At 44.6% G+C, this 14,070-nt stretch overlaps 2 protein-coding genes across 2 annotated transcripts in view; one reads left to right on the top strand and one right to left on the bottom strand.

The window, feature by feature from the left end:
• Window positions 1-5,768: 5,768 nt before the first annotated feature.
• Window positions 5,769-12,500, top strand: LOC137352999 (homeobox protein goosecoid-like). Its single transcript, XM_068018876.1, has 3 exons — window positions 5,769-6,057; window positions 7,949-8,151; window positions 11,781-12,500. Exons 1-3 carry the CDS (start codon window positions 5,769-5,771, stop codon window positions 11,892-11,894), a joined length of 606 nt encoding a protein of 201 aa, XP_067874977.1. The 3' UTR covers window positions 11,895-12,500.
• clip3 (CAP-GLY domain containing linker protein 3) overlaps window positions 12,316-14,070 on the bottom strand; it is a 54,604-nt gene continuing 52,849 nt past the window's right edge. The window contains exon 14 of the mRNA XM_068018870.1: window positions 12,316-12,421. Within this exon, the coding sequence (XP_067874971.1) occupies window positions 12,346-12,421 (76 nt within the window). The 3' untranslated portion in view covers window positions 12,316-12,345. The remainder of the gene's footprint in view (window positions 12,422-14,070) is intronic.

The raw sequence follows: 14,070 nt of genomic DNA, 5'->3' as shown, positions 1-14,070 counted from the left end.
TGTCATTAAGGCTATCTGTGCAGAACATTGCATTACAATCTGAGGCACACATGCACACACGGCCAGCAGAGGTCATGAAATAGCAGTTGGAGTGGAGTCTGTGGCCAATTTTCCTTGTTAACCCCAGGGCACAGTGGTCAGTTGTAGTGCCCCTACCCTTGCTCTGGCTGAGACTAGCTAACTGTGCAACACCCTCCCTTTGCCCTACCATTGATGTTAGAGCCTTCAGCAGACTAGACCCTTTACTCCTTAAATCTCTCTAGTGAGCATGTGGGAGAGAAATGTTGGGGGTCAGGAAATCCTGAAGAATGGTCAAAGAGAAGGGTCTTCCGCAGAAATTTCATTACTCTGCAGACTTCTTCCAGGATCATATTTTTGTCACTCTGACATTTCAAAACTCAGTACATTAAAACCAAGTTCACTCTAGTTCTCTCTTCCTCTTTATTCTTAAAGATTAACCATAAACTTTATCCAAAATAGGTATGATAATATAATGGTCAAGTTGCTGGACCAGTAATCCAGTGATCATTCAAATCCCACCACGGCAATTTGAGAATTTGAATTCACTTGAAAAATATCTGGAAATAAAAATCTGATATCAGTCGGTGACCTGTCAGATTATTGTAAAACACCAGCTGCTTCACTAGTGTTCTTTAGGGAAGGAAACCTGCAGTCCTTACTCAGTCTGGGCCTATATGTGACTCCAGTCCCACACCAACTTTAATGACTGTTAACTGCCCTCAAGTGACATAGCAAGCCATTCAGTTGTGTCAGTATTCCTAGAAGGCTCACCACTGCCTTCACAGGGCATCTAGGGAATGGGCAATAACTGCCTTGTCAGTGATACTGACATTGTGAGAATGGATATAAAAAACATAAAGACTTACAACACTTTTTTTTTAAAAGCCATCAGCCTGGCTCAGTGGTAGCTCCCTTGCCTCTCAGAGCAGATGATCATGGTTCAAGTCCCACACCGGAGACTTAAGCACGTAATCCAGGTTGACACTTCACTGCAGTACTGAGGGAGTGCTGTACTTGTTTGAGGTGCTGCTCCTCAGATTGAGTTGTTAAACTGAAGCCCCATCTGCCCTCTCAGGTGGATGTAAAAGATCCCACGGCCACCCTTTTGAAGAAAAGGGGAGTTCTCCCCATTTTCTGCCCAAGCTTTATCCCTCAACCAACATCACTAAAACAGATGAACTGGTGGTTGTTACCTTGCTGTTTGTGGGATCTTGCTGTGCGCAAATTGTCTACCCTTCGAAAGTACTTAATTGGCTGTAAAGCGCTTTGGGCCATGCTAGAAACTAGTCCTTATTCATTGTTAAAGATTTACAAAACACCAGTTAGTTTCCACTGGCAATCCGTGCAAGTGTCTAAGTACAACCTCAGTTGTAAACACAATGAGCCGATGCACTAAACTAAATAAACTAACGCTAATGTTAAAGTGTAAAAACTAAAGTTTCTGTTGCATACAATGAAGTGCCGTGTTTCAGCTGCCAGGCCTGAGCTGAGGGCATCTCACACCCTGCAAACTAGGAGCATCTCGCAGGTGTAAACACACATGGCAACCATCCCAGTGCTAATGACTCAATCTGACACCTTTTATTTACTTTTCCTCTTCTCACTTCCACAGACTCCCGAGTGAATCCCTTTTGTAAACTTTCCCATCCTGTTGGCATCTTGTGCCAGACTGATTTTAACGCTCGTTAGAAGCCATTATTTTACAGATAGGGCAAGTGATTGGTGCGGTGGCACATCCCATAATAAGACACCCACTCACTTGTGTGTAACCCAAATGCCACAACTTTACAACTATCTGTTCACTACTGGATGGCCAATACACCTCTCAACTTTCCTTTCTCCCAACCTGCAAATACACTGTCTCCCCTTCCCTGCAAGTTAAAATCACAGCCCATCACTCTGTCTTCACTCAAAGTCATTCTTTCTCAGGCCATCATGGTATTCCTTACTTCCCTCAGTTTTCCCTTCCTTCATCAATACACAAGGTTTTAAACTCTAAACTCAGCATTGCCCAAATCAGCCTCCTAAGTCCTAAAATGTGTAAAGTCATTTCTTGAGGTAGTAAAGGGACCAGAAGCCTTGGGTTAAAATTAACAACCTGTGGGTGAGTTGGCTGTTCTAACCCAAGGGCAGCACTGGGTCCCAGTCAAAGAACCTCCATTCCCCCCCAACCCCCACCTCCCACAAGCTGAAATCAACCAACTCAGCTCAAGTCCTCTTTTTAAGCCAGATCGCGAGGGTCTCCCGTGTCCATGAACTAGCTTCTCGCATTTCTGTTAAATCCTATTTCCATAGACTGGCGTCAGACCAGTAGACCCCACTTAAAAGCAGTTTAGTTTAGTTTAGAGATACAGCACTGAAACAGGCCCTTCGGCCCAACGAGTCTGTGCCGACCATCAACCACCTATTAATACTAATCTTACACTAATCCCATATTCCTACCACATCCACACCTGTGCCTATATTTCCCTACCACCTACCTATACTAGGGGCAATTTATAATGGCCAATTTACCTATCAACCTGCAAGTCTTTTGGCTTGTGGGAGGAAACCGGAGCACCCGGAGGAAACCCACACAGATACAGGAAGAACTTGCAAACTCCACACAGGCAGTACCCAGAATTGAACCCGGGTCGCTGGAGCTGTGAGGCTGTGGTGCTAACCACTGCGCCACTGTGCCGCCCAAGGGATCTACAGGATCCAGATGCATTATCATAAATACCTAGGAGCCACTAAGATGAAAAACAGACTATGGACTAACGGTCCAACCTGGGACCTTTTGGGTCTCTATTGCTCAGTGCAGCACTGGGCAGTGTCTGTACCCACCGAGTCAGTGGGAGAGGAATCACTGCAAGTTTATTCAACTGCTAATTAATAACAAATGCCTGGTAAGTAGAATCATAGAAAGTTTAAGGCACAGAAAGAGGCCACTTGGCCCATCGTGTCTGTGCCAGCCAAAAAACAATCCACCTATTCTAATCCCACCTTTCACCATTTGGTCCGTAGTCCTGCAGATTACAGCATATCCAGACTCCTTTTAAATGAGTTGAGGGTCTCTGCCTCAACTACCCTTTCAGGCAGTGAGTCCCAGACCATCACCACCCTCAGTGAAAAAGTTTTTCCTCATCTCCCCTCTAATTTTTCTACCAATCACTTTAAATCTATGCCCCCTCTTCACCAACTTCTCTGCTAAGGTGAATAGACCCTTCACCTCCACTCTATCTAGGCCCCTCAACATTTTGTACATTTCAATCAGATCGCCCCTCAACCTTCTCTGTTCCAAGGAGAACAACCCCAGCCGATCCAATCTTTCCTCATAGCTGCATTTTTCCAGTCCTGGCAACATCCTCATAAATCTCCTCTGTACCCTCTCTAGTGCAATTACATCCTCCCTGTAATGAGGTGACTAGAACTGCACACAGTACTCAGGTTGTGGCCTAACCAATAAGTTATACAGTTCCAGCATAACCTCCCTGCTCTTATATTCTATACCTCGTCTAATAAAGGAAAAGATTCCAAGTGCCTTCTTAACCATCTTATCGACCTGTCCTGCTACCTTCAGGGATCTGTGGACATTCATAGAGTCATAGAGATATACAGCACTGAAACAGGCCTTTTGGCCCACCGAGTCAGTGCCGACCAACAACCACCCATTTATACTAACCCTACTTTAATCCCATATTCCCTATCACATCCCCACCATTCTCCTACCTAGACTAGGGGCAATTTACAAGGGGCAATTTACCTACCAACCTGCAAGTCTTTGACATTGGGAGGAAACCGGAGCACCCGGCGGAAACCCACGTGGTCACAGGGAGGACTTGCAAACTCCGCACAGGCAGTACCCAGAACCAAACCCGGGTCGCTGGAGCTGTGAGGCTGCGGTGCTAACCACTGTGCCGCCAAGGTCCCTCACTTCCTCTACACTTCTCAGTATTTTCCCATTAATCGTGTATTCCTTTGCCTTGTTTGACCTCCCCAAATGCATCACCTCACATTTCTCCAAGTTGAATTCCATTTGCCACTTTTCTGCCCATCTGACCAGACCATCAATATCTTCCTGTAGCCTACAGCTATCTTCCTTACCATCTATCACACGGCCAATCTTTGTGTCGTCCGCAAACTTCTTGATCATGCCCCCTACATTTACGTCCAAATTGGTGTTATACACCACAGAAAGCAGGGGACCCAGTACTGAGCCCTGCGGAACACCACTGGAAACAGCCCTCCAGTCGCTAAAACAGCCGCCAACAATTACCCTTTGTCTCCTGCCACTGAGCCCATTTTGTATCCATCTTGCTGCATTTTCCTGGATCTCATGGGATTTTATTTTTTTAACCAGTCTGCCAGGTGGGACCTTGTCAAAAGCCTTGCTAAAATCCATGTAGACCATATCATCTGCACTACCCTCATCTATCAGTTCTAAATGTTTATAAAAATGTCTGGTAGTTGTCCACCATATGGACATATTAAATCCACCTGCCCCATTTGTGGGTCCAGTACCAGGATGCACATTACTTCTCCAAATTTCTCGTAAACCCCAAATAAATCTTGTTCGTGTGCCTATTGGACTATACGATCTCCTAATACTTTAATCACAATATCCCATAATATGATCAGTCAATACCTTCGCCCCTCGGTTGGTGGTCGTGTCTTCAGCCATCTAGGCCCGACACTCTGGCATTCCTTCCCGAAACCTTGCTGCCTCTCACCTCCTTTAAGATGCTCCTAAACACTCAACTCTTTGAACAAGGTTTTAGTCAGCTGTCCTAATACTTCCTTTGGCTCAGTGTCAAATTTTGCCTGATTACATCTTGGGAAGTTTTTCTCTGTTCCTGACATTGGAGAGAAAGACTTGCATTTTCTCTAATGGCTTTCACAATCTCAGGATGTCCCAAAGTGCTTTACAGTCAACTAAGTAACTTTGAAGTGTAGTCGCTGTAGTAATGTAGAAAATACTGCAGGCAATTGCCATTTTAGACTGAAACTGCTCGCTCTCTGACCAATTCCATGGGCGATGGAATAGAAGAGGCCCACCAAAAGTAAGCGCTGAATTATTTTTGTGGGCCCCCAGTCAGCAGGAGTCGGTGTGGGTGGGGGGTGCGGGATCAGTCAGTGGGTTTCTAACAGAATCATAATACAGCACAGAAGGAGGCCATTTGGCCCATTGTGTTTGTGGCAGGATGTCACTGCAACAAATCACGTGCCCTGTGCATAAAATAATGGCAAGTGAGTTTAATATACTGAGTTTGAAGGTTAAAACTGAGAGAGAAGGGTATCCAATCAAAGGTCAAAAGCTTATTCGGTATCCCGTCTAACCGGTGAGAGAATATACATGCTCTGAATAATAGATTATTTGCTAACTTCAAGATAAATCAAAGTCTTGTGGTTTGGAATCTCTTCCTTGTTGTGCAGAAATGATGAGAGTTATTGGATGCCCCTAATTGCTTCTAAATGAGGTGTCTTCTCCCTAAATACACATATATTGTAAAAACAATAGCCCATCACAGTTTGAAATGTCTGATCTGACTGATAAATATGAATACACAGGAGATCCCTCAGATAAGTGCTGTGGGACACAGTCTGGAAAAAACTGGTCATACACAAAACTAACCTCCAGCTAAAGGGAATATAAACCCAGAGAGAGCATTTCACAATCTAGAATCTCAGGGGAACAGTTACTTTAAATTATCCTCCTCTATCATTGGAAGCTGGAGATTTGGCGGGACACTGCACACCAGATTCCAATGTTTTCCAGTGATTTCAGTATAGACAGCATTCTGTCCAACAAGGACACAAAATGTCCTTCCGATCGGATGTGCCGGCCATACCACCCACTCCTGCTCCATTCTGCTGATCGTTGTCTGCCCAGCCAGCACACCTTTGGTTATTTTGGACTATGCTCAGCTCCAGGATCAGCGCCAATTGGTGGAGCCTTGGGATATGAGGATTTTTACTATGGACACACGGAGAGGCGATCGTCCTGTTCCAGTTGGGTCCACCAGCCTCCTCCACATTACTGTCTGGGACACACAGGTAACACGATGGGAGCTTTTACTGTTTACCACAGCGACTTCAAACTACTTTTAAAGCGTTAACTTAGATTTTGGGTGTGTGGTAACCTATATTGTGATTGGAGAGTAGAGTCAATCAGGGTCATTTTAACTTGAAGTGCCTGGTGGGGAACTGACAGGGTTCAACAAAATCAGATGGGACAGGCGGCAGATTATCAGTTTCCCATTGGGTGGGTTAGTTTAAAATTACCCCAACCCAAACCATGGTTTATAAGGATTTGGGTGTTTTTCCAATTCAGATTTCCCTTAAAAGATCGTATAATGGTTGCACATCCATTTTGTTCTTCCAACTGTGTGTTGTCAGCTTAAATCTTTGGTTCCTATTTTGCCCTGAAGCTGTTAACTCTTGCCGAGATTACACAGACCCACCGCTGGCCTCACCAAAGTAGCCATTCGTCATTGCGAAACGACACAGTGGGTGTCAGCATGCTTTGCAACCGTGGGGGGCATCACAGCGGTGCTGAAACATGCTGGGGCTGTCAATAAGATAGAGGGTTTCTCAGGGTTTCTGAGGGAAATTGTAGTGGCCAAGACATACTAATGGAGGTTGGGTTGGAGATCGAACCTGGGACTTTCCTGGTCTGTTCCGTGTGTGGGAATTTGGGGTATCTAATCAGGCTGAGTTAAAGGGCAAGTCTGCAAGTAATACTCAGGCTGTCACAGTTCCCACCTTCACTTTCTGATCCTGTACAGATATCAGAAACCTTTGTCCAGGCTCAAACTGCAGCAAAGGTCCTGGTCCCACGTGAAGGCACTTTACAATGCTTTAATAGTTTGCATCACACAAAATCATGGTTTGCTTGTCGACACTCCACATTCATAAAAGAATAATTTGTATTTATATAGCCCCTTTCATAATCATAGGATGTCCAAAATAGTGCTTCACAGGCAATGAATTACTTGTGAAATCCGGTCAGTGTTGTTTTGTAGACAAACGTGGCAGCCAGAGAATACACAGGAAGATCCCACAAACACCAAATGAAAGAATGTCCAGATTCTTTGTGTTTTTTTGATGCTGTTGGTTGAGGGCTGAACATTGGCCGGCAGACAGGGAAATCTCCCTCCTGCTCTTTGAATAGTGCCACAGGACCTTTTACACCCAGCAGACAAACTCCATTCCCTAGCCACCGATTCCACCCCTCTCACTGACCACTCACAATCATGGCATCCTACTTGACCCTGAATTGAGCTTCTGACCTCAGAACCCTTTCCATCGCCATGACCTCTTACTTCTACCTTATGACATTGCCATCTCCTCTCGTGCCTCAGCTCATGTGCTGCTGAAATCTTTCTGCTACCTTCCCAATTTGACTATTCCAATGTTGTCCTGGCCAGCCTATCACCTTTCACCCTCCATGAATTTATCCAAAACTCTGTCACCCGCATCCTGACTCGCATTTACCCATCACCCCTGTGCTTGCTGACCTGCATCGGCTTCTGCTCCGACAATGCCTCAATTTTAAAATTCTCATCCTTGCGTTCAAATTTCCTCCATGGTTTCACCCCTCCCTATCTCCTCCAGCCCTACAACCCTCTGAGAGCTCTGTGTTCCTCCAATTCTGGCCTCATGTGCAACCCCAGATTATATCACCCTAACTTGGCAGCTGTGCCTTCAGCTGCCTGGGGCCCTAAGCTCTGAAATAACCTCCCTAAACGTCTCCACCTCTCTCTCCTCCTTTAAGACGCTCCTTAAAACCGACCTCTTTAACCAAGCTTTTGACCTGTCCTAATATCTCCTAATGTGGCTCAGTGTCAAATTTTGATTGATAACACTTTTTACATTTTACCAGATTAAAGGCGTTTGATAAATGCAAGTTGTTGTTGCCTTAAATTGCCTACTGTCCCTGCCTCAGGTGTCCCAAGAGCTACTGTCATGCCTCAGCTGGGACTCGACTTCCTGACTGAGGCTCAGAAGAGGAGACGGAGACACAGGACAGTCTTCACAGAACAACAGCTTGAGGACCTGGAAAACCTCTTCAACAAGACGAGGTACCCAGACAGTGGCACCAGGGAGAAACTGGCCGAGACGACCCACCTCTCCGAGGAGACAATCAAGGTAAAGGATGACCAACCTATCAGGGTGCAGCATTGGTGCTCAGTGTTTAAACAGGTGGAGTGGTGAAATCGGTCTTTAGCAGTAGCGCAAAACAGGCCAATCAGCCGTCTGTTTTTGACTTCAATGACCAATTTCAACTCAGCCCGGGATTCTCTTAAAGCAGTGCTTGTTGTGTGAAATTAGAATTTTAGTATCCAAGAATGTTAACTTTACTATTGAAGAGATAAATTGGGGCCAGAGTTTTTAAATAGAAGTCCACATTTTGATATATTATGATCTGGCACATTAATTAGAGAGGGAAAAATGAATCAGCTGAATCAGCCTGGTATTCAGTGACTTGTGCTGAATGTGTACATTTGTAGACACTGGGGGAGGACAAGGTTGGGATCAGTTGTGATGCCATCCATGGTCAAATGGCCTGGTGACACTCAAATACATGAAAAATAGTCATTTTGGTGAGACACCAGAGGACAGTCATAATGCAACGGAGCTTCTGAGGTGAGGTGAACTTCCAGGGGTGTATGAAATAGTTAGGGAATGAAAAAGGTGCATCCAGGATATTACTTTAAATTAAATTGTAAGAGTAGGACAAGGGGTCAAAGGTTCAAACTAGAGGAAGGCAAATTTAGGACCGGTATCAGGAAAAAATTTTCACACAAAGTGTGATCAAAACATAGAATGGACTCTGGTGATAGAGTAACAGAGGAGGAAATGCTAGAATTGTTTAAGGAACAATTGGGTGCAGCAATGGGAGTGATCTGTGGATGCTTTCTGGATGGATTTAGACAGATTAAATTACCTCCAATATTCATAACCATCTTGTGTGCATGGGGGGAACCAGCCCATGGACACTCCGGTCCTGCAGTCCGAACAAAACAAGCATTAACGTAAAATTGCCTAAAAAGTGGTTGGATTTAGAGATTAATCCAATTTCCTGCTCCCACTCTAATTGGGATGTGAGCACAGGTTTGCAGTTAACTGTAGGAAGGTGCTAAATAGCCTGCTATGCTAGATCTGTTGTATTAAAATCACAGGTGATATCCACTCAACCAACTATAGCTGCTAATCCAATAATGAAGGTTTCAGCATTGCCTAAGGCCCAAGTTTATTCAGCAGTTTAACGACATCCCCTTCCCCTCTCCACCCCACTGTTCCTGTAAACCATCAGTTTTCCAGCAGATTTTTATTTTATTTATTTTTATTTAGAGGTACAGCACTGAAACAGGCCCTTCGGCCCACCGAGTCTGTGCTGACCATCAACCACCCATTTATACTAATCCTACATTAATCCCATATTCCTACCTTCCCTCAATTCCCCTACCACCTATCTATACTAGGGGCAATTTATAATGGCCAATTTATCTATCAACCTGCAAGTCTTTGGCTGCGGGAGGAAACCGGAGCACCCGGAGGAAACCCACACAGACACAGGGAGAACTTGCAAACTCCACACAGGCAGTACCCAGAATTGAACCCGGGTCGCTGGAGCTGTGAGGCTGCAGTGCTAACCACTGCGCCACTGTGTCGAGGGAATTAACTGGTAGCTCAGTAAAAATTGATTCCCACCTCTCCCCCTCACTCCTGTAGCCAGTCACTGGTGTTGGGACACTGGTCAGAGGCATTTTCAGCCCTCATTACCTCACCCACTCTGCCATTTCTCTGTATATGAACTCAAGACAGCTGCAGTCAGCAGCATTCAGTCTGATCCCAGACCCGTCCACAACTAATGTCCCAGTGCACATAATGCTAAACTGGGGTTCCCAGACAGCACTACAGGCTTTGTGGTGCGAGAGACAACATAAGAATAAAGATAACTGGATTTTCTGTACTGGCTCTGATGGAAAGTATTTTTACATCCATCTTCCCAACTGCTTACTTCCTTGGTCCATAAATCATAGAGTTTGACAGCAACACATTTGTCAGTGGTGACATCCAATGAGGTAATGTAATGATGTACACAAGTGATATTCTGCTGCACAGTCTTAATGTCAGTCGTTCACATGTACACATTGGCTAAACTGTCATAGGCAATCTGACCGTGTGTGCAATATTGAGCTCCACAGTGCTGCTGATTTACAGGAAGACCAGCGGCATCACCCATTGGTAAATGCAGGAGAGTGCATAAGGTAAATTGTTCTCTCAGGTCAAGCTGTAGTGTAACTGCAACCTAAGGCTTTCAAAACGCATTTGGTTCTGAGGCTGAGATACACCAGGAACAATGAGCCTTAAATGGATAGTGGCTGAAAAATGAAACAGAGACCAGCTTCAATGGGCTGCGTGGGCTTTACTCTCCATTTAATGTTCCTTATGACTCTTATCAAAGTCACAAATGATATCCTACGTGATTGTGACAAAGGTAAACTATCCCTCCTTTTCCTTCTAGACCTGTCTGCAGCCTTTGATGCAGTTGACCACACCATCCCCATCCAACTCCTTGCCACCAATGTCCAGCTGCTAGGGACCACACTCACCTGGTTCTTATTTATCTCATCATAGCCGTAGTATCATCTGCAATGGTTTTTCTTCCCAATCCTGCAGCATTACCTCTGGTGTCTCCAAGAGTCATCCTTGGCCCCTTCCTATTTCTCATCTACATGTTGCCCCTTGACGACATCATCTGAAAACACAGTGTCAGTTTGCACATATATGCTGACGACACCCACCTCTACCTGATCACCTCTCTTGACTTCTCCCACTGTCTCAAAGGGTCAGACTGCTTGTGCGACATTCAATACTGGATGAGCAGAAATTTACTCTGATTAAATATTGTGGAGTCCAAAGCCATTGCCTTCAGTCTTTGCTACAAACTCTGTTCCCTTGCTACCAACTCTATCACTCTCACTGGCAACTGTCTCAGGTTGAACCAAACTGTTCTCAAACTTAGTGTCATACTTGACCCAGAGATAAGCTACCGATCACATATCTGCACCATCACTAAGACTGCCTATTTCCACCTCCATATCACTGCCTGATTCTGCCCCTGCCTCAGCTCATCTGCTGCTGAAACTTTCATCCATGCCTTTGTTACCACTAGACTATTCCAATGCACTCGTGCTCAGCCTCCTACATTCTACTCTCTGTAATCTTGAGGCCAGTCAAAACTCTGCTGCCTGTATCCTTACTCGCACCCAAGTCCCATTCACCCCTCACCCCTGTGCTCACTGACCTACACTGGCTCCCATTCAAGCAACGCCTTGATTTCAAAATTCACACACTTGTTTTCAAATCCCTCCATGGCCTCGCCCCTCCGTGTCTCTGTAACCTCCTCCAGCCCTACAACCCTCTGAGATCTCTGTGTTCCTCTAATTCTGGCCTCCTGAATAACACTGATTTTAATCGCTCCACCATTGGTGGCCGTGCCTTCATCAGCCTGAGCCCTAAGCTCTGGAATTGTCTTCCTAAACCTCTCCACCTCACCTTCCTTCTTTAAGACACTTAAAAAACTACCTCTTTGACTAAGCTTTTGGCCATCTGCTCTAATATTGCCTTATGTGGCTCAAGCTCAAATTTTACTTCATAACATGCCTGTGGAGCACCTTGGGATGTTTTATTATGTTAAAGGCACTATATAAATACAAGTTGTTGTTGTTCCTGTGTTCTTATTTGTAACGTGCATCATATTCACGCAGGTCTGGTTCAAAAACCGACGGGCAAAGACGAGGAAACAAAAGACTTCTCCCCTGGGACACTTGGACACTTTGAGTGGGTGCGACACCACAGAAGCAGTGGACAAATGCCCCTAACAGTTAGTGCACGGTGATATCAATTCATGACAGTTGAGCACTGAGGGGCTGCTGATGTACATCCGCAGAGATACCAGGCAAAGGGGCACTTAGTTCCCAACCTGATGCAGATTCCTTTAAACATTAGAGAAGTAAAATGTTAAAGGACATTCACAAGATAGCTATAGATGAGGGAGATCATTCAGCCCAACTTATCTCCTCCATTCAGGAGAGATATCCTGCAGGCCTCCCCTTTAAAGCATCTACTGCTTTCTTAATGGTGATTCCACAGTTTTTCGCTCTACTACACCACCCAGAAGTCTGTTTCACGTCAATGACACTTCAAAGAACGTCCAACTCTGTCCTAAAGTTGCCTTGTACCAGTTTGAACCTGTGCCCCCTTGTTCATGGTTTAACTTGAAGTGGTCTTACCTGTTTTGTTACCTCTAAGGAGACCCCATCTTAATCACATTCAATATTCAAGTTCTTTGAAATTTTCCTTGGAGGCCAGATTCTGAATCCTGTTGAACTGTGTCGTAAATATTATTCTATTTCAAAAATAAAAGTTTAATATTGATTACTTTTGGGAATAATGAATAACAGATTACTCATCTAGAGTGTAAGAAAGGCTATAAACCATAGCAGTAAAGCCCACAATCTTTCTAATCATCATCACAACCACCTCAACATAGATCAGTATCTTGAATTCAGGCCTTGGTACCCATTACTATATATTTATATGTATATATTTCATTTTATTGTCTTTGTTCGGCCAGTGTCCAATACACGAAGCTTTCCTGGTCACTGTGCTATTATGAGTTATCAGCTGTTAGCAGCCCAAACATTTTCTGCTCATGATCCTTTCAGTGAAATATTGTTGTAATGTCAGAGTTCGTTTGTCCACCTCTTTGATGGGGATAGTTTGAGCGGTTTGATCGTGTGGAGATTAGCTGCTGCAGAGACCAGAAATAAACAGATGACTGCCAATACCATCCCATAATCCATCATGGCCCATAGGAACAGGATTAGGCCATTCAGCCCATTGAGCCTGCCCCGCTATTCAATATGATCATGGCTGATCATTCACTTCAATGCCTTTTTCCCCACACTATCCTAATATCATATTGGGCGGCACAGTGGTTAGCACCGCAGCTTCACAGCTCCAGGGACCTGGGTTTGATTCTGGGTACTGCCTGTGCAGAGTTTGCAAGTTCTCCCCGTGACTGTGGGGGTTTTCGCCGGGTGCTCTGCTTTCCTCCCACAGCCAAAGACTTGCAGATGATAGGTAAATTGGCTGTTGTAAATTGCCCCTAGTGTAGGTAGGTGGTAGGGAATATGGGATTACTGTAGGGTTAGTATAAATGGGTGGTTGTTGGTCGGCAAAGACTCAGTGGGCCGAAGGGCCTGTTTCAGTGCTGTATCTCTAAATAAAATAAAAATCCCTTTATGTCATTTGTATTTAGAAATCTGTCAATCTCTGCTTTAAACATACTCAATGACTGAGCTTCCACAGCCCTTCGGGGTAGAGAATTCCCAAAGATTCACAACACTCTGAGTAAAGAAATTTCTCCTCATCTCGGTCCTAAGTGGCTTCCCCCTTATTTTGAAATTGTGTCCCCCGGTTCTAGACTCCCCAACCAGGAGAAACATCTTAGCTGCATCTACCCTGTCTATCACTTTAAGTATTTTGCATGTTTCAGTGAGATTATGGAAAGTCTTTGCCACAAACCTTTCTCTAGCGCACCATAGGAGCTGAATCAGTTTGCCATTTATGCATTTTAATAAATGACTTGGAGCTAATAAGTTGTGAGGCATCTAGTTTGTTAAATTTTCTGCTTCACTTTACAGCTATTTGTATTCTCAAGTACTGCCTGTAGACAGATAGATGTTATATTACAGTTCCAGAACACAAAAGCAATATTACCAATCTGTCGGTCATTACAATCATTAAACTTTGCCCTAAGCAGAGAAATCCAACACTGTCCACAGTTAAAGAAGTTTCTTACCCACAGAGCCATGTGACGGTCTAGCAGTCACATCAGTTTAAAAATGGTACTCGAGTTGTTTTCATGGTTTTAGGGGGGGGGGGGGGGGGGTTTACAAGAAATGTGGGGAAATATAGTTTTTATTGTATTTCTATAGGAAATTTCTGCAACTGGTCACATAACGAGTGAAGGTGCAGAGAGGCTGTAAAATC

Source organism: Heterodontus francisci, chromosome 40 (assembly GCF_036365525.1).
Source record: "Heterodontus francisci isolate sHetFra1 chromosome 40, sHetFra1.hap1, whole genome shotgun sequence".
In the NCBI taxonomy this organism is placed as follows: Eukaryota; Metazoa; Chordata; class Chondrichthyes; order Heterodontiformes; family Heterodontidae; genus Heterodontus; species Heterodontus francisci.
This window is presented reverse-complemented; position numbering and strand designations above follow the sequence as displayed.

Excerpts from the sequence above, each read along its gene's own strand:
- LOC137352999 (XM_068018876.1), top strand. The coding sequence starts at position 5,769 with ATGTTTTCCAGTGATTTCAGTATAGACAGCATTCTGTCCAACAAGGAC. Across the intron at positions 6,058-7,948 it reads TTACTGTCTGGGACACACAG|GTGTCCCAAGAGCTACTGTC; the intron begins GTAACACGATGG and ends TCCCTGCCTCAG. Across the intron at positions 8,152-11,780 it reads TCTCCGAGGAGACAATCAAG|GTCTGGTTCAAAAACCGACG; the intron begins GTAAAGGATGAC and ends ATATTCACGCAG.